The 23,017-nt window shown below is 40.0% G+C and overlaps 1 protein-coding gene and 2 gene segments (V, D, J or C); 2 read left to right on the top strand and 1 right to left on the bottom strand.

The window, feature by feature from the left end:
* Positions 1-6,904: 6,904 nt before the first annotated feature.
* On the top strand, positions 6,905-12,698 carry LOC307263828 (uromodulin-like). Its single transcript, XM_080045102.1, has 10 exons — positions 6,905-7,041; positions 7,449-7,923; positions 8,166-8,249; positions 8,370-8,405; positions 8,507-8,709; positions 9,365-9,522; positions 9,638-9,895; positions 10,921-11,080; positions 11,490-11,562; positions 11,923-12,698. Exons 1-10 carry the CDS (start codon positions 7,000-7,002, stop codon positions 11,928-11,930), a joined length of 1,497 nt encoding a protein of 498 aa, XP_079901228.1. The 5' UTR covers positions 6,905-6,999; the 3' UTR covers positions 11,931-12,698.
* A 6,983-nt stretch (positions 12,699-19,681) lies between these two features.
* On the top strand, positions 19,682-20,216 carry LOC307264052 (Ig kappa-b4 chain C region-like). The segment is given in 2 exons: positions 19,682-19,694; positions 19,891-20,216.
* A 1,117-nt stretch (positions 20,217-21,333) lies between these two features.
* LOC307264051 (immunoglobulin lambda variable 1-40-like) lies at positions 21,334-21,834 on the bottom strand. The segment is given in 2 exons: positions 21,744-21,834; positions 21,334-21,641 (listed from the first exon to the last, which is right to left on the bottom strand).
* Between the last annotated feature and the right edge of the window lie 1,183 nt (positions 21,835-23,017).

The raw sequence follows: 23,017 nt of genomic DNA, 5'->3' as shown, positions 1-23,017 counted from the left end.
TACAGCGCCCCTGGAGCAGTTTGGGGTTAAGTGTCTTGCTCAAGGACACAATGGTAGAGATGGTGGTGCACCATAGATGTAATAGCAGCCACCACTAGTTTTACTACTAAAACCCTCCTGTCAGGTGCAGGGGATCCAACCAGAGACCTCATGGTTACTGGGAGCAACCAGAGACCTCATGGTTACTGGGAGGAGGAACCAGAGACCTCATGGTTACTGGGAGGAACCAGAGACCTCATGGTTACTGGGAGGAACCAGAGACCTCATGGTAACTGGTCGGCCCCCTTTCCTCTAGGACATCCTACCATCCCTAACCATGTCTTTGCATGAATTGTCTTTCTGTCCACACAACCGGACACTGAAACCGGAGCTTTTTGAAGGAAAACTGCATTTCTGTATCGGTGGTGACGGGGGACCTGGAGGATTGGGGAAACAGAGTAAAGCAGCTACTCCTGATTTCATGAAACAAATATGTAGGAATGTATTCACCTGGGGCCTCATTTATAAAGGTGTGCGTAGAAACCTTCCCAAAACATTGCGTTTGCACAAAGCCAAGAATGTGATGCGCAAAAAAAAGTTGAGATTTATAAAACTGTGCGGCGCACAGTTGCACACAATGAATGAATGGTGAATTGTGCGCGGACGATCTCCGCCCTGTGTCATCCCACTTCACCTCCCAGTTTCATCCCACAATCTACCATACATGGTGAATGCTAAATAGCCCTGAATATGATGACGCACTTAATAAGCACGGAATTTTGACTGACATGAGGAAAAGAGGGAGGCAACCGGCCGAAAAGAAAGCGACTGGGAAGGAAGAAAGCCTGTGCCATGCGTCGCTGTAACTGCCACACAAACACACACGCGCGCTGATCACATATCATGATTGGCACAGTCGTTATAGTCTTTGTTAAGCTGTTTTGCCCAACTTTGTACTGTATGAAATATCACGTATTAGCGAACCTGTAGGACTAGCCTATATATAGGCCTATATAAAATGTGTTGTGAGAAGTGAAATAATGCATTAGCCTATAGTCTATTCCAAAGCATTGTTTCCCTTCCGTGAGATCAACACATTTCCAACAACGTCAGATTATAGTTTAAACTTCCAGGGTTTGTTGTTATGGGAAAGAGATGCATAAAATAATTTGCTAAATTCATTCAATTAATATGATTTTATCTAACGAAATATATAGTTTTAATTAATATGGTTGGCCTTAACTTTGTACAAAACTACTTTTTACACACAGGCTAAAATATAGACTATTTGCTCTCCCGCTGGCCACTCAGGGACACACCTCCCGACGTATATGATATTATTATAGAGTAGAACTATAAGATTCAATTTAAAAATATAACCAAAATATGTATAGAACTACTTGATAAGTAAATCAACCTACATCATAACTGCATGCCATAGACAACAGTAGCCTATATTCGCAACAATAGGTACGCACATATAATTGATGAAATATATTGGGTGCCAAGGATATGTGTGTTTTTCCGATGACAGAGCTTTATTTCGTGGTGTTGCCATTGAGTGTCGCTGATTCCACCAGTCAGGAAAACCTTGCGGAAGCTCTACGCATGGTCAACAGTTGGTGTGGGAATACGCACACTTCTCCGCAAAGAATTCTTTTATAAATACCACCGGTTTGCGAGCGCACATTTCACCGCACATTCTGCCGTCTACGCAAGGTTTTTGTGCGCCGCAAGCTTTATAAATGAGGCCCCTGATGTTTAGAACGCTGGGGAACAACACATTCCTTTTCTGCGTGTCTGAGCTTAATTAAATCTGTCACTCAAACACTTTTACGGTAAACACTGGAACCGATCAATTAAAGATTAATGGCCTAGTTTATTCTTAGACTATGAAGGCCATTGTTCTCACAGAAACACATGTTGAACCGGTTACTGTGAGCAGCATCCCAACGCTGTCTGAAAACATGACGCTGTCTGAGAGGTCAGAGAGGTGAGTGTACTGTGGTAGATTTGAATGGTATTCATCAAGAGTGCTGAGCAGATAGACTCTAAAGGTTAACGTCAGATCCCTAGATGGACGTGTGTTTGACTTGGTGTTGCACAAGTAACGAAACGATATGTCTATTTGCAGATATTAAGACACATGATACCCCACACACACAGATATAAACGGGTCCTGTAACTAGCAACTTCAGTGCCATTGCGGCCTCAGCCTGCTGCTACTATGCTACCATGAAATCCTATGTCTGATGTCTGATGGAAATCTCCTGAAATAAACCTCTCTGAACACAATGATGATTGTCCTGGCCTCACCCTTTGTCTTGGTCGCCACGGGGGATTCGGCCACCACATTTGGCGTCACGATAACGGATATAACAGGAACTTGATGAGAGACTACCTGTACACTTCGGGACACATCTGTTGGAATGAGATCAGATGGACTGTTGCTGTTGAAAAGTGCTTGTCTGTTCCAGTATCTAAAAATAACTGAGAACTGCTACGGGAGATAATGTGTAAACGGCTGATAGTGCTCTGTGCCAAGTTCAAGGTCACGGCGTGAGCGTCCGGTCTGGGGGACTACACACAGAGGCTCCGTTATGGCCAGGTATCCACGTAATTCCACTGTTATAACAAAGAAACCGTGTGCAGTTTTATTGACTAAGACTTTGGGGAAATGGCTGGACTGGATTCGAGCTTGTTACGTCGCTCTGTGCTTTATGTACGCTAAGAAAATGAGGAAAAAGATTGGAAACCAACGTCTGTCATCAAGAAAGCTGACTGCTCGGGTTACTGCTCCTGCGCTGTCGCAAGTGCATGCCGTGGTCATGGCTGATAGAGGAGAAGGCCACACGCATACCAACCGCATACCAGCTTGGACTTTCCTGGGCCGCTAGCCACCAAAATTCCACGTCTGGCGGAGTCTGCCAATTATGTAATGGAGGAGCCATCCTCTGTGCCAAAGTTGGATGGACTACATTTCCCATGCAAGCTGATCACGTTTCGAAATATCTGAACTTGAGACTCTTGAGACTCGGCTGCAGAGGGCTCTCGCACCCTATTCTCATTTTATCTTCGTTCAGTGTTTAAGCTGTTGCTTGTTGGTCCTATTCTATTGTAGTTTGCTGCAGTAATGTGTTACACCTATGCATTGTATTCTACATGACTCATAAAGAGTGTTTTTGTGTTTTGTTGGAGGTTTCTGTTAGGCCATTCAAATATGTTTGGTTACATCTGATTTTGGTAGAAGTAGTTACTTCTAAATGGAGGAATGTGGTAGATTTGAATGGTATTCATCAAGAGTGCTGAGCAGATAGACTCTAAAGGTTAACGTCAGATCCCTAGATGGACGTGTGTTTGACTTGGTGTTGCACAAGTAACGAAACGATATGTCTATTTGCAGATATTAAGACACATGATACCCCACACACACAGATATAAACGGGTCCTGTAACTAGCAACTTCAGTGCCATTGCGGCCTCAGCCTGCTGCTACTATGCTACCATGAAATCCTATGTCTGATGTCTGATGGAAATCTCCTGAAATAAACCTCTCTGAACACAATGATGATTGTCCTGGCCTCACCCTTTGTCTTGGTCGCCACGGGGGATTCGGCCACCACAGTACTCCATGTCCAAGCGGGTTGGGTTGGTGGGATGTGTTTGCTGTCTGTATGTACGGTCCCCTCCAAAAGTATTGGAACGGTGAGGCCAATTCCTTTATTTTTCCTGTAGACCTGAAACATTTGCCACTTCAGAAGAAAAAAATTAAAAAAGACTTAGAGCTCTTATGAAACAAGGATGCCCCTATTGTAAGTTATAAAACAATCTGAAATGTTGCCTTAAATTCACTTGAACTGAACCAATGCCCCTTGTGTGACCTTTGGGCATGTATCGAAGTCCCAACTGCTGACAGGTTAAATAAACAGGTTTGAATAAGTGTGTGTGTGTGTGTGTGGGGGGGAGGGGGGTTGCATTGAAACTTCAAGGAAGTTCTGTAGAAAGATTCCTGAGTGTGTGTGGCTCAGAAGGTTTTCTTTAAATGGTTTTTGCCCAATACAAACAGGGCGACATCAATACATGGACATTACTTCTTCTTCTTTTTTAAACACAGACAAAGGCATTAAGAAAAACTATATAAAAATAGCATTCATTGCACTGATGGTCTTGTTTGCTGTTACATGTAATTCATGATCATCAGAGGAAAAATTTGACTGTTTCAGAAATATTTAAAAGTTCCTGGTAGCACCTTTAAAGCTGACTCTTGGAATGAGGTGCATCTGTTCTTTCTGTACAAACAGCTATAAACACACACACACATCAAGGTTGTTATTATCTTTGACTGACAGCTTGTTGTCTTAAGAACAAAAACATCACACGAAGGTTACTGTGGAAACACAGGCGGTTATTAAAGGTCATCGCTGTCTCCAGGGAAACACAATCGACATTTGAGTCCAAAACAAACTAGAGACTTTTGCCATGACTAATGACATGTCCACACGTACACGGGTATTTCGGTAAGTTAAGTTAATTACATTTTAGCAAAATGAACTCAAAAGTCTGCAGAAACATTTTGTCAGCCAATTTAAAGAAAGATGCAACCAAACTGATTGGAAGATGCTCCATCATGCAGCAAGATAATGACCCAAAACACACTGCAAAAACAACAAACGGGTTAATCATGGGGCAAGAAATGAAAGCTTTCAGACTGGCCAAGTCAATCTCCAGACTTAAACCCATAGAGCATGCATTTTACCTGCTAAAGAGGAGACCGAAGGGAGTAACCCCCCAAAACAAACAGCAACTGAAAGAGGCTGCGGTAAAGGCCTGGAAAAGCACCACAAAAGAAAAATGCAAAAGTTTGGTAATGTCAATGGGTCACAGGCTTGATGCAGTTATTGCAAGAGAAGGATTTGTGACAAAATATTAAGTTTTATTCACTTTAATTTATTTTAAGTCTATCTGTTCCAATACTTTTGCTGACCTAATAATGTGGTGTTCCTTTACGAATAATGCTATCTTCACAGTTGTGTATCAGATCCAGATGTTAATACCTGGAAATGAAAGCTGAAATGTTGATCTATTGTCTCATATTCATCTTTTGGTGTCAAACCCAAATGTTTCCAGTCTACAGCAAAAATAAAGGAATTAGCCTCACTGTTCCAATACTTTGGGAGGGGACTGTATATGTAAACCAAAAAATAAAAACCATAGACATGTGAGTTAAATATTGACTATGCGGGTTTTACTCTGTGTTCCCCCCATTTCCACCAGTGCTGGCTACTTGCTCCCAAAGATTTAAGTCGGTTGAGAAAGAAACTAGATTCTCATAACTGATCGCCAATTGTTACCCAAGAGAAGTGGAAATACCTGCTTGGTTTATCGTAGAACAATATATAATTTATGAGAAGTCAGATGGTGAGAAAAAAACAAATCTCTTCTGTTTTCTTTGGGTCAATGCCAACAACCCATCAGTTTGTGTCAAACATGAAGTGAATCAGTGCCAGCATCTGGCGTGGTAAAAAAAATATTTAAAAGTTCCTGGTAGCACCTTTAAAGCTGACTCTTGGAATGAGGTGCACCTGTACCTTCTGTACAAACAGCTATAAACACACACACACATCAAGGTCGTTATTATCTTTGACTGACAGCTTGTTGTCTTAAGAACAAAAACATCACGCGAAGGTTACTGTGGAAACACAGGCGGTTATTTAAGGTCATCGCTGTCTCCAGGGAAACACAATCGACATTTGAGTCCAAAACAAACTAGAGACTTTTGCCATGACTAATGTCATGTCCACACGTACACGGGTATTTCGTTGAGTTAATTATTATTATTATTTTTTTTTTACATTTTTCATGCTTTGTTGATAGAGACAGAGGTGAAATGGGGCAGAAAGGGGAGTGACATGCAGAGAACGACCGCGGGCGGAAATCAAACCCGGGTCTGCTGCTGGGCCCGGGGGTGTGGGGGAGGGGTATGCCTTACCAACTGAGCTGGGGGGTTGGGGGCACCCAGTTAATTACATTTTAGTCAATTGTACATAGGGCACATTGAAATTCATCTTTTCTCATCTCCCCTCTCAAGTTCCCACACTCCAGAGGGGGTCCTCACACAGGGTCAGCCATAGTACAGCGCCCCTGGAGCAGTTTGGGGTTAAGTGTCTTGCTCAAGGACACAATGGTAGAGATGGTGGGCACCGTAGATGTAATAACAGCCACCCACTACTTTTACTACTAAAACCCTCCTGTCAGGTGCAGGGGATCCAATCAGAGACCTCATGGTTACTGGGAGGAGGAACCAGAGACCTCATGGTTACTGGGAGGAACCAGAGACCTCATGGTAACTGGTCGGCCCCCTTTCCTCTAGGACATCCTCCCATCCCTAACCATATCTTTGCATGAATTGTCTTTCTGTCCACACAACCGGACACTGAAACCGGAGCTTTTTGAAGGAAAACTGCATTTCTGTATCGGTGGTGACGGGGGACCTGGAGGATTGGGGAAACAGAGAGAAGTGTACTCCATGTTTAAGCCGGTTGGGTTGGTGGGATGTATTTGGTGTCTGTATTTTTATGTAAACCAAAAAATAAAAACCATAGATATGTGAGCCGCGTGCAGCTTTTACTCCCATTTCCACCACTGCTGGCTACTTGCTCCCAAAGATTTGAGTCAGTGGAGAAAGAAACTAGATTATCTTGGTCTATTGTTACCCAACAGAATGTAAGTGGAACTACCTGCTTGGTTTATCGTAACAAGATACACTTTATGAGTCAGAGGGTGAGACTAAAACAAATCTCTTCCGTTTTCTTTGGGTCAATGCCAACAACCCATCAGTTTGTGTCAAACATTAGGTGAATCAGTGCCAGCATCTCTACGTGGGTTACGTGTTACCGGTATTAGGTTGGGACACACCCAGTGATCAATATAAGAGCGGCTGCCTCAGCTCATAGGTACCACAGGTGAACAGGCTGACAGGTAAACTCCTTCACATCACGGACTGACTGCAGCGACCGCCACCATGACACCAGCCTTCATCTTCCTCCTCTGCCTCGCGCTCCCGGTATTTATATTTTAACCCTTTTAGAGTCAAATTTTACACGTGTTTAACTTCAGATATGCAAAACAATTTTTTTATTTAAACAAGATATTATGATATTCTCAGTAAAAGCTTTTTTTTTACCATTTAAGTAAATTCCTAAGGTCTCTAAATAACAATTTGACATCTGTGGTGTTAGGGGTCAATTATGAGCCGGCAGAAAATAGTGGCTGTTTCATGAATCTTTAAGGTTGTTAGTGGCTCTGTGGATCAAATTTAGTCTCAAACAAGAATCATCTTCGACACTTTGTAATCTACACAACTTTTTTACCTTTTATACATATCCTAATGTAAACAGGTCAACCCTCAACGCTACTGATGTCACTATCGTTAAATTTAAAATGTTTTCTCTTTTGGATTTCTCCATGTAGATTTATTTACAAACGACCCAAGCCGGCCCTGTGAGGTTTAACTGTGGCGGCAGACAGTGCCCTTCTGGTCAGGATTGCCTCCTGGTGGACGGCACATCTCGCTGCATGGACCCGTGTGATCACTACACGCCGCTAGACGACGCCTGGAGAGCCACAGACAACAGACAACCGCCTTGGCACTGCGACCGAAACACAGCCTGGCAGGGCTGGTACCGTCTGTTCCTTGGTAACAGCAGCGTTTCGATGCCAGAGAGATGCACTAAGCCAAACATGTGTGGAACTCAGGCTCCAGTGTGGCTGAAGACGCCCCACCCGCAGCTCTCTGCAGGCATCATACAGGCCCAGGTCTGTGGCAGCTATACGAGTGGCTGCTGCCAGTTCAAGCAAAAACCAATCCATGTGAAAGCCTGCTCAGGAAACTACTACGTCTACAAGTTTGTAAAGACCACTACCTGCAATCTAGCGTACTGTGCAGGTAAGCAACAAGTTCCTTCTATGCGTCACACTGTAGTATCAAAGTTGAGCCAAATGCTGAGATCAAGATCCAGAGGCTTCAGCTGCTGAAGCACAAAGTTATAAGTCTAGTTCTTCAGACTGACAGCGAATGGAATCCTTATTCCATATAATGTATCAGGAGATGATCATGTCTTAAGGATAATTCAGACCATTGGTTCCATCAGATTCTCTAGTGGACTCATTTGTTTTGTGCTCCATCAGATGTCAACACTAAAACACCTGTGTGTAACACCTGCACTGCAGCTGAGACCTGTGTGAGCAATGGCACCGTCTGGAGGTGTGAAGGTGAGTCTGAGTGACCATCAAACATCCACCATTCCACATGATTTACCTTGATGGTTTTGACACAAAAAGAGTTTGGTGTATATTTAATTTACCATTTCTAATATTTTCCCTTCCTGGTAGAAACTTCCCCAAGACAGTTGACTACTTCACCAACAGGTCAGATTGTTATGTGCTGGTTTGTGTGGTGTAACATCAGTCTACATGTTGTTGAAGCTCAAAGTACTTTTATACCCACAATGCCTTGTTCTCAACTGTAGCTAAACCCAGATTTCCGGAATCGGAGCTGGTGTGTGGACGGGAGCAGATGCGTCTGACGGTTCTGAAGAGGATCCTGGAGGAACAAGGCCTGAACGGTTCCTCTGCTCACCTGGTCGACCCGCGCTGCCACCAGCAGCTGGACGGCCAGGAGACCTTCTCCTACCTGGTGGACCGGAGGAAGACCTGTGGAAATGTGGTCAAGGTCAGTGAGAGTGTAAAAATGTAAATATAGTGTACTATAGAGAAAAATACCTGCCAAAATATTATGTTTATTTTCCATCTAAGATAAAATTGATTTTGCTTTTAAGGTCAGAAAAAACAGGGGTTATTGTTAAAACAGGAACCTTTCTGAGAAATGTCCTGCCATTGTTTAAGTAATATTTATTTTAATTTTTTGTTTTTGTTTTGTCCTTGCTGTACACCATTGTTTGTTTGTAATAATTTAATTTGAATTGTGTGCTCCATGCCAAGTGCTATGGCCGTGAGCCGTAATAAATAAATGAAATTAAATGAGAATCAAGAACAATTCAAGGCACTTGTCTTTAGAAAAAAGGTCAAATTCCTTTATCACATCTAGGCCCGACCACACATATGTCTGCGCCCCCTTTACACCTATCAATGTGTGCATGTGCTCATCCCTAAATCAACACATACATGTATTTGGAGAGAGACTAACTCTGGGTAGGGGGCTACATGATGGATGGACACACACACTCTTTGTTGTCCATTGAATTGTCCTCAAGCAACTAGAAAGCTTCCCCACTTTCTGTGAAATGGTATTCGAGATAGCCCTGATACAAACATACATCAGCCTCAACACATGTCAAACCATTGTGTCCATTCATTGTCGTTTTCAGAACAACGGGACCCACGTCACGTACTCCAACATTGTGTTTGTGTTCCCCTCCGGTCGGTCCAATGGATCGATCTCTGTCCCGACGAGATTCCCGTTCTCCTGCGACTTCCCGCTGGATGACATCACCAGCCTGGACACCGCCATCAGATTCCAGCCGCCGTGAGTTCACCACCTTCACCGCATGGCTATGATGTTCAAGCCTGATCGGGAACGTATCAATGTTCAGCCTGATTCAAATATGTTCATTACAGTTGTGTTTGTCGTCTCTTTGCAGGGCCAGTAGATCGGGTGGGGAAGGTGTGGTGAGTTCAGGCGATCCCACCAGAGCCTCCATGACTCTGTACACGAGGCCAGACTTCAGCGAGGCGTTCCCGGCCGGCCCCGTCCGCCTGCCGCTCGGCTCCGCTCTGCACGTCGCTGTGTCCGTGAACAACACCGAATACGACGGCTTCGGGCTGCTGCTGGAAACCTGCTACTTCACAAACTCTCCCAACGCCAGCGACCCCCGCAAACACTTCCTGATCCAGAACAGGTGACCATCACAGTCAAAACTCAAGTCAAAGTCAAAGTCAGCTTTATCGTCGATTTCCTCATTATGTCCCAGACGTACAGAGGAATCGAAATTATGTCTCTCTCCGACCCACAGTGCACTAGTCCTAAAGGATACAATTAGATAATATAAGTAAGTAATATTTACAATTAATACATTCTAAATAGTGCAAAAGGTAAGGCACAATAAAACGGTATAAAAAAATACGAAATTGAAATGTGCAATATGAGGAACATTATTTATAATATTTGCAATATGCAGTAAACTGAAGCAATTGAATGTGAACATTATTATGGCCACAAACTGCTATCTCTGTCAAATGCATGTTACTAGCTGCGGTGGGCCCTTTGTTTACATGCTAGTTTAACTACTTCAGTCATAATAGATGTTGAGATGCAAAAACCCATCGATCATCACAAAATGGACTTTGGCAACTGTTTTAAAAGTCACATATCAAACCAGAATGAACTGAGTCTCGTTGTGTTTTGGATTGTTGGTCGGAAAACATGTTTACAAATCCTGAAGTCCTTTTGAGAATTTCTACCAAATTATGTAATTGAGTTTCGTGTTTTTAAGTAATGAGCATGACTGCAGTTCCTCTAACGTCCACTAAATATTACCTGTGTAGAAGAATCCTTATTGCCAGTTAGAGGGCAGATTTTCACAGCGAAAGTTTAGCTAAACGAGGCTGTAGCCATGGGAACAACACAGGGGTTGGACCAAATCTGCCCAAATTTTTTTTGAAATTGTATTAACTTATCTCCTGTCATTCTAAATTATAAAAACAAACAATAATTATTTAGATTGAGGATGTGTGCCTCTCCTGGAAAAGCAATTTTCTTCTTTACTCATATTTTTTACAACAATATGTTGCTACATTTTGAGCATATTTGAATACTGGGGGGGAGTGTCCCTCTCCGTGTGTATTATAAATACGACCCTTAGAGCTAAATAACAACAGAATTTGAGCTGTGTGATTGCCCCCCCCCCCCCCCCCCTCCATCCAGGTGTGCCGTTGACCGTCGCCATGTGCAGGTGATAGAGAGCGGTGCTTCTCTGCGAGCTCGTTTCTCTGCTCTGCTGTTCCTGTACCACGGGACCTATGAGGACGTTTACCTGCACTGCAGCATCAGCATGTGTGACCGCAGCAGCGCCCCCTGCAGCCCGGTGAGTGAAGTAAACATTTTGACAATTTGTCATTGATTGTATTCCTTTTGTTATTTTATATTATATTATCTATTGCCTGATGTCTGTCCTGGGAGAGGGATTCCTTCCTTTCTTTCCTCAGTCGAGCTAAGGGTCTAAGGGCAGAGGGTGTCAGACTCTACGGAATGTGAAGCCCACTGAGCCAAATGTCTATTTTTGATATTGAGCTGTAGAAATAAAACTGATTAGATTAGATTTGAGTGCACCTGTCCTGTCCTCATACACTCAGAGCAGTCAGTGGTCATCAGAAATGTGTTGCAAAGTTTTCAAAACATTTTAGGGTCAAGGGTCAAGTTTTCAATTCTCTTATCGGCAGGTCTTTGTGAATAAACAAAATAAATAACTATAAAAACTTCTTCTCGGTTTTTAGAACTGTTCCAGGCGCCAGGCTCGGTCCGCAGACTCCTCCGACCAGCTGGCTGTTGCTGTCGGACCAATCAGCTGTGAGTATTTCCCGTTAATAAAAACACATCTGTTCTTCTTTGAAACATACCCTGTGTTCCAAATCACATACTCTTTATTTTTTTCTATTCTACATACTACATCTGACCATAAAAATTATCTAGCTAGTATGCAGCATGCTACAATTAGGACATACTTTAACTTATTTATGTCATCATATTATTGCGCCTTGATCTTGCCTCTTGTCTCATCATTCCTGATCAGAATTTGGCCACAATAATTGGGATATCCTAAATCTTTTTTCTACCATACTAAATAGCAGAAAGTAAAGTATGGGGATTGGAACGCAGCCATGGTCTTCAGGCTCTGATGAATAAATGTTTCTCTATTTGTGTCTTCAGGGTTTTGAGGAGCAGAAGACGAAGTCGCCGCAGCTTTTTACTTTTTTTCATTTTAATCATTAACAGAAAATCAACGCTAATCAATGTTACCAGATATAGTCACTAGCTGGGTTTACATGGACATTCATAATCCAATTAAGAATGTTGGATCAAGGCCAAACCGAATCAAACCGTTCCATAAAGTGTTTATTCTGAATTAAAAGGAAAAAGGTGAAGGATATTTCATTGGGTTGCAGAGCGGCGATTTAAACCTTTTCATAAACCAATCAATAGAAAAATTGTTCCATATAAATGATTAAAGCCGATTACTTTCTGGCTATGTTGTTCTGAGCCTGTGCACTAACTGGATCTCATCAGATACAACATTTTTAATTCAAACTATTTGGTATTTTAGTCTCATCGGAGGGATTGTAATGCAAGTCAGGAACAATTCACTTTTTTAAACAAGTACACGAAAACATTTTAACAAATAAAGATTGCAACAGTCCGCTCTCACGGAAGCAAATAAAGGCAGAACCACTTTGCACGTTTCAAACTGATCGAAGGCTTTGGGCATTTTAACATCTGATCCATTCATAACCATTCATTCTTAACGTCCATGTAAACAGTAAATTTGGAATCTGCAAACTGAATTAATTCATTCAGTTGGAAGAAATATTATCCATGTTATTAATCAATCAATCCTTAACAGTGTGAAATCAACAACACTTGAAGCTGATAAATCTTTTTATTTTTGTGATGATTAAACATAAATAAAATCTATATATTGCACTTTACATTGAGTCTGTTTTGTACCTGAGTCAAAAGTTTTTATTTATGTATTGTGTATGTATGTATTATTAAGTGTACAATTATTGTTCTCCCCCATACTTTTTAAGTGCACACTGTAAACAATTGCTGTAAATTTACAGCAGGATTTCAACAGCATTAACCTGTTATTTATAAAAACAGCATTTAACTGTTAAAATAAAAGGCAGTCTGTTAAACTACAGTCCTTTGCTGTCATTTTACGGAACGGTAATGTTTTTCAAAAATACTGAACTTTCCTGTTTATTTACCATCAAACTTGGAAGGGACAACTTGACGTGAGCTGTCTGCACATGTGAAGCTCATACAGTTTTCTTCATTAATCCTCATCCATCCACATCTTAACTATTAAGTGTTGTTTACTTTATATCCTCTGATTAAGTTTACTTAAAGTTGAGTTATATCTACTTGGAAATGGAAATTGCAGTTAACATAATTAAACCAAGTTAGTCTTACTTAACTGAAGAGTTGTGTTTACTCAGTAAAATGAAGGAAACAGATTGCCTTAGATAAATCAAGTAAGCACAACAAAGTGTATTGTAGAGACGCCCCCTTTCCCACAATGACTTGCACTGGACTAAACGTTTGTTATGTTGCTATTTGGACCCTCAGTAAAGGGGATGTTTCATTCCATTACCTCACTATGCATTTTATTTAAATAAAACATTTCTGTGTGAACTAACTGTTATTTTTGGTTATAACAAATGGTTTGTGGAAATCTTAAACAAGATCCCTAGTTCAACTCAGGAGACAATTTACAATAGAAATTAATCATTCCATTGAACTTGATATATTGTAAAACATGTCTTGAAGAAACAAACAGAAGCTGCTCTCTGTGTTTAGCATTTGAACAAATAGGGGACATAGTAAACTTATATAGGGTTGAAACACATCTGCCCAATGAAATATAACATCCCCTTCGCTCACGGTGAAAACAGCAACATAACAAACATTTAGTCCAGGTTCATCCCTTTTTTCATTAACAGTATAATCCTGTCAATTTTAGTGACAGTCAAATAATGTTAATTTAACAGTAAGAAAATGGCAACCCTGCTGCCAGTTGATTAATGTTTTTTTACAGGGAAATTTCTTACAGTGCAGGTCCTCAATTCATTGGTTGCCCTGCCCCAGATTTAAAAAGTGTAAGAGGCCACGCCCCTCACACCGTTAGTCCGATTGACTTGACATTTCTCACACAGGTACACCTGAGGGTGCTCTACAAAAAAGCCTCTTGGTCCATGTAAGTCCGCCTTGAAATATCTCTAGCTAATTTACATAAACTGAAAAACAGGTTCTTCCCCACAACTTTCTCAAATTTTAAGCGATCAACACAAAATTGATCATGAAGCCTCGGGGGAATGAGATACAGATGTCCGTAAAATATTAGTAGAAATCTTGAAAACCATGGCCGCCATTGACCAAAACGTTTACGCAGGGGCGGAGCTTAGCAGCTAATTGGCCATGACTCATTGACCATAGGTCCAGTCATCATAAAAGTTGCTGGATATGTGCAGAACACATGTGGGTGCCTGTCCCCCAAGGCCTTTAGAGCAAAACCCATAGGGGTGTCACAAATGCGAAAACCATAGCTCAGTAATGTAATGTTTGACAGGCTACGCCCCTCGCCCCCTGACTCTGATTGACTTGACTTCCAATTTGTGTTAATTCTTACACCCTTTGGACAAAAGCGGTAGTGTTTTTACTATGCCAGAGGTAGTGTTTTTACTATCACAAAGGCATTAAGAAAAACTATGTAAAAATATCATTCTTTGCACTGATGGTCTCGTTTGCTGTTACATGTAATTTATGATCATCAGAGGAAAATTTAGACTTTTTCAGAAATATTTAAAAGTTCCTCGTAGAAAGAATTTACAGAAGCTACGGTGGCCTTCAAGGACAATACACTAGTTACTAAAGATGGCATCATCCACCACTGCCTCAAGTCTTTCCCACAATATCAAGTGATGAGGTGAAGATGTGTTTAGTTAGACAGGTGCATTTCCAGAGGACACCCTCTATCTAGTAAATCAGCTCAATGTTTCCACTGGTGTGTGTGTGTGTGTGTGTGTGTGTGTGTGTGTGTGTGTGTGTGTGTGTGTGTGTGTGTGTGTGTGTGTGTGTGTGTGTGTGTGTGTGTGTGTGTGTGTGTGTGTGTGTGATAATGAGGGGTTAAAAGTTTACACACATGATATTAACATCTTCTAATGACACCAAACGATTTTCAGCAGGCAGAAGGGAAAAGCATGTGACTTTTTCTCTTTAGGGTGAAATCAAAAAAATATGGTTGTATGTAAAAACCTGCAAATATTTAATTAGTTTAGATTTGAAGAACCAACATTTCCTATTTCAGTTAATATAAGACACTTTAACTGTAGAAATGTGTGTTGTATTGTATAGGAATACAGACATAATCTCTGCACAATGGTCTGCACTTGTACATAACTTAACTTGTACTTAACTTGTTCTTTGCCCTTTGTACTGCGTTATTTTACCGTTTGTGTTCTGTGTTGTGTCTCCTGTATGTTTAGTTAGTCTGTAACTTTGTGTTGCTGCTGATGCCTACCTGAACAGGTCTCTCTTGTAAATGAGACCCTGGGTCTCAATGAGATTTTACCTGTATAAATAAAGGTTAATACAAAATAAAAAAAATAATAATTATCTATTATAAAATAAAATAGATATACTATTTGAGGGACGATATGAATACAATGTGTGGCTGCAGATGTAGATTTTGTTGGGAAAAATCTGTTAAAAATCCTCATGTTGCCATAATTCATACAGTGCAGGGAGTGGCAAAAAGAAATACATTATTTAAAGCCTAATTTTAAAACATAATTACCCCACAACTTTCTTAAATTTTAAGCAATCAACACGAAAGTCTTGGGGAAATGGGGAATGAGATACAGATGTCCGTAAAATATTAGTAGGAAATTTTGAAAACCATGGCCGCCATTGACCAAAACGTTTACGCAGGGGCGGAGCTTAGCAGCTAATTGGCCATAACTCATTGACCATAGGTCATACATACACCCCGTTCTCCCCTACTATTTGAGGTACGACACCACGGTTGATATACAATGTGTGGCTACAGATGTAGATTTGGTTGGGAAAATCATCATGTCTTTTACAGTTGCATAAATTCATACAGTGCAGGGAAAGGCAAAAAAATACATTATTTAAAGCCTAATTTTAAAACATCATAAAATTATAGAGAACACAAAACAAAATAAATCATTAATATCTCATAACATTTAAAGTAAACTAATAAAATAACTTGGATACATATACAAACCAACCAAAATTTTGAGGACAAAGAATCATATTGAATATTACTTCAGCAGGTAAGAAATGTAGGACAATGAACATTGAAAGGTTGACAAGTTAGGTAGGAGTAAACCTGAGAATTTGCTTTAAAGTTAGTTTTGAAATGCTCAGGAATATTCCCTTCACTTGAGTGTATTTTAAAAATAAAAACTGATATATGCAAAATATTAATGTCAGAAATAGCAGGAATCTGGAGTTTGTGAATTTGAGTAAGGATACAGTTTGTGGGGAGGGTGAGCACAAATTAAAAATTAAAAAGTTTTAAAGATTTATAAAACTCGATGCAAACTACATTTACAATATTGCTTCTGGGTAATGTCTGTCATTAATTCAGTTTCAAGGGCCTTTATTTGAACTGTAACTGTGTTGCGTGATTTTTAGTGAAGGATGTGACCGTTCTTATCCTATTTACATTGTCTGTATTATATTTAATGACCGGTTTTCATGATGACTTCATGGACAAACATCTCTCGTAAAAAAAGTGTAAGACATATTAAAATAACCTGCGATTATCCCACAGCATCCTGAGTTTCTGTTAATCTCCATGCATGATCTGTTGAGGACAGCTCCAGTTGACTGACTCTGTGTGTTTGCATATGTGTCCTGCCTCTCTGCTCCCAGCCGTTAAGAGGCCAGTGTTGATCAGTGGCTGTCCAAGCCTTTCAGAGAACCACTGACACGCCGGCAGCACAATGATGATGTCTGTGATTCTCCTGCTGGCCACCCTGGGGCTCCTTGTTCAGGGTGAGACTCTCTTCTGAAAACTTTGCTTCAGGACTCAACCAGGTTCACCAGCACAATGATGGAGCAACACTGAAACAAGCAGCGTTTACCTTCTTCCATCTGCTCTCCATGTTAAAGAGATGATGCTCTTCTGTTTGGAGGCTGATCATCTTCCTCCAAGCTGGATGTGTCTCAGTAACCCTTCTCCTCTTTCTCATGTTTTACAGGTTCATCAGGAGAAATCATCCTGACTCAGTCTCCTGAATCTCAGTCTGTTGTTCCAGGACAGACTGTCTCTATCAGATGTCAAACCAGTTCATATGTTAGTAACAACCTCCACTGGTACCTTCAGAAACCTGGAGAAGCTCCTAAACTCATGATTTATCACGTTACATCCCGTCATGCTGGAGTTCCAGGTCGTTTTAGTGGAAGTGGATCTAGCACTGACTTCACTCTGAGCATCAGTGGAGTTCAGGCTGAAGATTCAGGAGTTTACTACTGTCAGCAGAGTGCCAGCAGACCGTTCACACAGTGATATAACGTCGTACAAAAACCTCCTCAGCTGGAGAGGAACTGATCTGACTCAACAGCTGCACTGAAACTAGAACAACAGAGGTTTGACTGAACAAAAAGTCAATAATAATTCACAAGAACTTCTTAACACTAAATATACAGTATTACATTTAACCCACAATGTTCATTTTAATTATTTAAAAATAATAAAAACTAACCTCTTTGATTATGCAGCACACTTTAAGTTATTTGATACATGTATGTCAATGAATGTGTTGTTACCAACCCATGAAAACTAAAATTGTAAATATTATTTTATTATTTTAAACAATTTTGCTTTAAAACCTGAACATACTCATTGTGAAATAAGTTTAAAATCTTCAACTCAAAAAAACAAATTTAGTTAATGACTGAAATAATACTAATCATGTCTAAAATATACTGTAGTAGTTTAGTCTGCTTTGTTCACCAAGGAAACAAATGTATTTCATGATTTAGACCAAATGGGATAAACACAATTTTTAAACAACTGAAATTTAATTTCAGTTGTTTTGTCATCTCTGTTTTTTTGTCTTTGTGGTTCTTTAGCAGCAACATTTTGTAAATATAAATCCACATCTACAAACTTCACATCAAACTTATTTAATTTATCTTGATTATCTTTATCTTAAACCGAAAACTATTAATGAAAAAAGTGACAGTGATCTATTTTATGTGGGATCGACTTGACATTGATCTGTGCACTTGTTGTCACTTTTATGTCGATTTTTCATTGCTATTGATAGTTTATGTTTTTATTTATTTGATCTAAATGGATGGGATTGACTGTAAAGTTGTCTTGCCCCTTGGGGATTGATAAAGTATTTAAAATCTTTATCAGGCCGTGAGTAAGTTCTTATGTTTGTTCGCCATGATGCCTGTGGATGAATGTTCATTAGGACGTCTTGTGTCGTCTTTCATTTTATGCTAAACGAAAAGTAATTAACAGAATACAATAAACGGGAAAATTGGAAGATCATTAAAAAAGAATTGTAGTTGTTTAATAGACATTTAAAAAGTTAGAAGGCGAATAAAAAGAGGAAGAGTTCATTTAGAGTTTGTTGTGACAGAGTCAGAGAGCCGTGTCTCTACAGTGAGAGGTTTTTGTACGGCGACTCAACCAGTTTGTATCACTGTGGTACACGTTCGGTGGAGGAACCAGACTGGAGGTTGGAAGTAAGTTCAATCTTTGATGTTTTTTTATTAATTCACGACCAACTACTTCTTTCCTGAAAGTACATTTTCCTCTCAAAACTCAAACGTGATGATTTTACATCTGGACTTTTAGTTTTTGCAACAGTTTAGTCTAAAAACCAAGGTGTAGTTTTTCATTAGTAATTAAATCATGGAGGTAATTATTACTTTAATTTCTTTGTGTAGATGAGAAGTGGGTGTATTTAGATTTCTAGGTGAAATTTGAAAGTTGAGGACTTGTAGTTGTAGTTTGTCAGACAGAGTCAGAGAGCCGTGTCTCTACAGTGAGAGGTTTTTGTACGGCGACTCAACCAGTTTGTATCACTGTGGTGGACTTTTGGTGGAGGAACCAGACTGGAGGTTGGAAGTAAGTTTCTGCTTAAAATATTAAATATAGTATCACCGGTTAAGGCTCAAATTATTGTGTGTGAACATTGTAAATGGATATACATTTCCAGACGGCTGATTTAAATCAATTTACAGACTCAGTTTTAGTTCTCATTTCTTTAACCTTGAATTTGAGCTGCACTGAGCTTTTTTTAAACGTGTGCATTTAATCTGTTAAATGTGAACAGCATGAACTGAAGCAAACATTAAAAAACAACCCTCATACTTTAATTTTTCACCTTCCATTTTGTCGCTGAGTAAAACTTATTTTTAATAGTTTGACTTAAGACAAAAATACTTTTTGTAAAATGTGAAAAATCGTTGACATAGTCTCAGTCTCAAATAGTCCTCAAAGCTTAATTTGAAATATTGTGGACGGTTCTCCGGAGTACAAAGTGTTTAAATCTTGTCAGTTTTTATGGCCGATAATGTCTTTGAACTGTGGATCTCATTAACTTTTAACCTTGGAGAGTTTTAACAGTAAATATGTTTAAATGTTCCAGGACTTTGACCAAACGAGTGAAAATATATTCAGACCACAATTTAATGTTTTCTTCAAACAGTAAACAATATAAAGTGTGATTGTTTCATGTGTAGTGTAGTTTAAAGTATTCAGGTCAGATGAGGACTCTGTCTGTGCTGATGTGCATGAGAGGTTTCTTTAAGGGAAGTGAAACAATGTGTGAGTGAGTGACTGGTGGAGCAGAGAAACCATCTGACTGTAACTCCTTCAATGAGTAAATCCACTCTCACACAGTAAAGGTGTCCCAAGATGCTGGTGTTTGGTGGACGGATGTGACTTAATTGGTCTTTTATTGTATTTTCGATAAAGTTAGGTGCCACATTCTGTACATTTTAAGGAGAAACTACATTATATTAGGGAATTTAACATTATCAGGTGCTACAAGGTGTCCAAGATGCTGGTGTTTGATTGACAGCTGTGTGGTCCCAGTCCTCTAAGCTGATTGGTGTCTCCTCTAGGTGATGTCCCCCCCACCCTGACGGTGCTGCCCCCCTCCACAGAGGAGCTGCAGCAGGGGAAGGCCACGCTCGTGTGCCTGGCCAACAAGGGCTTCCCCTCAGGCTGGAGTCTGGCCTGGAAGGTGGACGGCACCAGCAGCTGCAGCTGGGAGGAGAGCAGGAGCCCCGTGCTGCTGGAGAAGGACGGCCTCTACAGCTGGAGCAGCACCCTGAGGCTCCCTGCAGACCAGTGGAGGAAGGTGGGCTCTGTGACCTGTGAGGCCACCCAGGGCTGCCAGGCTCCGCTCTCAGAGACACTGAGGAGAGACCAGTGTCCCCAGTCCTGAGCTGACTCACTGGGACTCTGCTGCTGCTTTGGTTCTGGGATTGTCTCTCTGTCTGCTCTCAGAATCTCTCTGGCACATTTTCTTTTATCATGTATCATCATTAACGTCTTCTTGCTTTTATTGATTGTTTTAAAATCTGAAAACAATAAAGATTTAATCCTGTTTAAAATCTACATGACATCCATTCTTTGGTATTTATTATACAGTGATAATCGTCAGGTTGACGCACAAAGTCACAACAGTAACAAGTCCATTTGTTCCAATAAAATCACAAAGTTTTCTGTTTTTATAACATCTGCTCCGGAATAAGATTAATAAATTCATGTTTTTCATTAGCGACATTGAATATTCTTTAGTTCTAAATTCAAAAATCTAAATAATAATGAGATTTTGTTAGGAACAGAAACATCAGGGTATCGTCTGCATATATTGTGATTACATAAATATGATTTGAAGCAAATAATATTTAACTTTGGAAGTTTGACAGAATAAATCAATTGTCTGCTATGTTTCACTACTTGCAGTGATGCTACTGCTCTATTGAACAACAAAGAAATGTTCATCTAATCAGATGTGTCCATGCATAATATAAACATATAGCTGTTGTCATAAAGTATCTTCCTAAATAACTAACATACCCAAAGACACAGAGTTTGTTTGAGGGCTAATTCACTTGGATTTTAGATTTTCATTTGACTATTTTACAAATAAATAACAATACTGTCCTTCTCTGTAATAAATTGAGCTGAAGGTTATATGTATTCAAAATGATACACGATATCGATATATAATAATACAAGACACTTTACATGTTTGAGTTTTGTGTAAAATGGGTTTTGTGATTCATGACACCAACAGGAACATATCTTGATGTGGTATGAATTGATGTTTAGACGTTGTGATGTTCAACTTATTTATTTATTAAATAATTAACTACATGTTTTAGTTATTTAATAATTTAACTACAATATTAGCTTAGATGTATTTCAAAAATGTGGTTGTGTGTGTGTGTGTGTGTGTGTGTTTGTGCTTAGTGAACTGTATCAGTCTCTGCAGTAGCTTCCAGCTGCAGCAGTCAGTTCAGTCTGACTGAGGGAGGTTTTTGTACGACGGTTTTTCACTGTGTGAACACACGTTGACTGTTGTGATAACTCTGACAGTAATAAACTGCTGCATCTTCAGCCTGGACTCCACTGATGCTCAGAGTGAAATCAAGCTTTGTATAACTGCCTGTAAAACGATCTGGAGTACCAGATGCTCGAGTGATACCAGAGGAAATGAGCAGTTTAGGAGTTTCTCCATCTTTCTGTTGGTACCAGTGGTTGGAGAAACCATCATGACTGGTTGTACATGTGATGGAGACAGAGCCTCCCAGAGCAGAGCTCACTGCCCCAGGCTGAGTCACTGTGACCTGGCCTCTGGACTCTGAGGAGACACAGACACAAACAGAAAGCAGCGTCATGGTTTTGTCGGCTTCATTTCAGAGGGACGGATGTTCACAGAGGAGTTTGATCCTCTGGACTTTACCTGTGAAGCAGCAGCAGAGGAGTGTCAAGATGAGGACGCAGATCAGAGTCATGTTGGTGGTGAGGAGGATTTCTGTGGCTTCTGGTGTCATGAAGGACAGCTGTCAGTCATCCAGTGTTCAACTCTCAGGACTATAAACTCTCCCAGAGCACTGGAGCATGGTGCTGCTGATGCAAAGTGGCTCTCTATGGAAATGCTCTGACTGACTCCAACAGGGACTGGGATTACTCTGAGGAAGATGTTTCTCCATTCTCCAAAAGACAGAAATAAATTGATATTGATTTACATTTTTCTTTCAATTCAATTATTCTTTGTAATAAATGTTTGCATATATAGAGAATTTTTTTAAGCGAACAATTCACAAAATAATTATATCATCTCCCAGATATGATTAGTCATTTTCTAATGACTAATCTGTAATTTTTTTAACTTAATTACACATGTGTCCAAACTGATTAAATGAGTAAATCTAAAATCTAAAATAAAATGCTCAATATCTCAGGATAGAGAGAAACAAAACAAATTAAATGTTACTAAATCTGGAGATGACAAAAACAAACAAACAAAAAAAAAGTTAGTCTTTTTTGGAAAACAAAACAAAAATGTAATTAAACATGTTCTGGTTAGTAATAATTCAAAAATGTTTTATTACATGTATTTCAGTGTAGGTTTGAATCATACACATTGTGTATCAGGCTCTGAACATCAGAACACACAACACTTTAAAATGCTGCTCTAAACTAAGCGCGGGCAGATCTAGGCTCATTTCCTCTCAACAGCATTACAAAGGCAAACTCACTTATCTGTGTATGAAGGAGTTCCTGATAATGAACCAATTGGTCTGAACTGCTGGTTTGATATATGTGAAGGTGCTGCCCTCTTGTGGTAAACCTCAGTAACTACTGCTGTGTAAATGTGCTGATTGGTTCCTGACATATTGCCCTGTGATCCAATCCCCATACTACCATACTTTTTAGTATCCCAGAAAAAGATTAAGGATGTCACAATACATGCTTATCAAATGCAGCATGCCAAAACTACTCAGATGCCCTAACACTTCCAATTACCCTTTGTAGTATGCAAACCAGCATGATTTAGTATGTAGTGCAGTACAAAGAAAAAGTGTCTGATTAGGAACGCAGGGTTGGTTTCTTCAGATTGCTTAGGAACTATCTCTGAAACTGTTTTTGTGAAACTCTAATCACCTCAAAACCTGACACAATAACAACCACACATCATATTTAAATGCAAGAGTAAACTATTCCTACAAAACG

This window comes from Ammodytes marinus, assembly GCF_949987685.1.
Source record: "Ammodytes marinus genome assembly, chromosome: 17".
Classification (NCBI taxonomy): Eukaryota; Metazoa; Chordata; class Actinopteri; order Uranoscopiformes; family Ammodytidae; genus Ammodytes; species Ammodytes marinus.
Note: the sequence above shows the minus strand (reverse complement) of the source record. Positions and strands in the feature narration are given on the sequence as shown.